General features: G+C 43.2%; 1 protein-coding gene across 1 annotated transcript in view; it reads left to right on the top strand.

Annotated features, from left to right (window-relative positions):
* Nucleotides 1-1,608, top strand: part of LOC101858439 (protein kinase C-binding protein NELL2) — a gene marked incomplete in the record, with an annotated part of 253,988 nt that extends 252,380 nt beyond the window's left edge. The window contains 1 exon segment of the mRNA XM_013087329.2: nt 537-1,608. Within this exon segment, the coding sequence (XP_012942783.1) occupies nt 537-596 (60 nt within the window).
* Between the last annotated feature and the right edge of the window lie 25 nt (nt 1,609-1,633).

Below are 1,633 nucleotides of genomic sequence, written 5' to 3'. Positions count from 1 at the left end.
AGGAGGAGGAGGAGGAGGAGGAGGAGGGAAGGGGGAGGAGGTGGAGGAGGAGGACAAGGGAAGAGGATAATGAAAAAGAGGGAGATGCAGAAGAACAACGAAACGGCACCTTCGATATTTTTAGTTATTAAAATTCTTCTCCTTTTCTGAAACACGGTAATTTCTCTTCCCCTTCCAATGTCTTACCTTTACTATCAACATCTTTTTTAACCGTATTCTAGGCTACTTAAGTCAAAACATTTCACCACGACCGACTGATTCACTAGCTTCAAAAATCTTCCACCTTGACACGTTGAGTTCAACTTACGACACAACAGGATCAAATATCACGAAACAGTTTTCTTCTTTAAAAAAAAAAAAAAGAACCAAAATTGCAAAAGTCAAATCAAACTGAAAACTATTGTCCAATTTAATAAATTGATAACAATTGCCGTCGATATTCTCCAAGTTCTTTTCCGCGGTATATTGGCCCCTCAGCTTTCTTTCCCTGTAACGGCGTAACATTGACGTCATATCCTGTCTCTCCCTCTCCCCAGGCCGGCCACATCTGCTGCACCTTCTCCCAGACCTGTACCACGCCATACAGCCTCAAGTAGGGGACTGACTCTGTGCTCTACGTCATAGACACTGTGCTCTACGTCATATACCCTGTGCTCTACGTCATAGACCCTGTGCTCTACGTCATAGACCTTGTGCTCTACGTCATAGACGCTGTGCTCTACATCATAGTGCTCTACGTCATAGTGCTCTGTGCTCTACATCATAGACCCTGTGCTGTACGTTATAGACTATGTGCTCCATGTCATAGACTCTGAGCTCTACGTCATAGACTCTCTGCTCTTCGTCATAGTGCTCTACGTAATAAACGCTGTGTTCTACGTCATAGACTCTGTGCTCTACGTCATACGTTCGACCCCACGTGACCTCGTCTCTTCTCGTCGCATCGGATCTCATAAAGGCTTAGTTCTCGAAACTCATGCAATCTCATTTTTCTCTTGTCTCCATCTCCCCGCATCACGTCTAATCCAAGTTCTCTCAACTCATTTCATTTTCTTTTCTGTCTCCGTCTCATTAGATCTCGACACCTCTTAGTCCTCTCATCCTATCTTATTTTCTCTTCTGCCTTCATCTCTTTTCGTGTGATCATATTATTTCACTGCTTCTCCACACACCTCATCAAATGTCGTCATATCTAATCTCATCATGTCACATCTCATGTCATCTTCTCCTTCTACGTGACGCTGAACTGAGAGGAAAAGTTCGCCTCTGACGTGGTCATCAGAATACGGTCATCTCTTGCCAGAATCACCGACGAGACAGCAGACAGAAAGAAAGAACGAGCATTCAAACTGCACACGAATCCTGGGACATAGATCTAGCATTAGAACATCCATGACAACGACCCGCGACACGAACTCCTGCCTTCCGTTTCCGTCTCGAGCCATCACTTGCTTTGTAATACTTAAATGTTTATTTTTCTTTAATTAAATAATGATACGTTATATAATTATAATTATTTCCTGCTGCAGTCTATGGTACCTGTTTACTGTGTCATGCTGTGAAGGCTCGACGGTTGCTACGGGGAGTATCTGCTTTGTCGAAGACTTGGAAATAAAATAAATTTGTATTACTG

This window comes from Aplysia californica, unplaced genomic scaffold (assembly GCF_000002075.1).
Source record: "Aplysia californica isolate F4 #8 unplaced genomic scaffold, AplCal3.0 scaffold00574, whole genome shotgun sequence".
In the NCBI taxonomy this organism is placed as follows: Eukaryota; Metazoa; Mollusca; class Gastropoda; order Aplysiida; family Aplysiidae; genus Aplysia; species Aplysia californica.
This window is presented reverse-complemented; position numbering and strand designations above follow the sequence as displayed.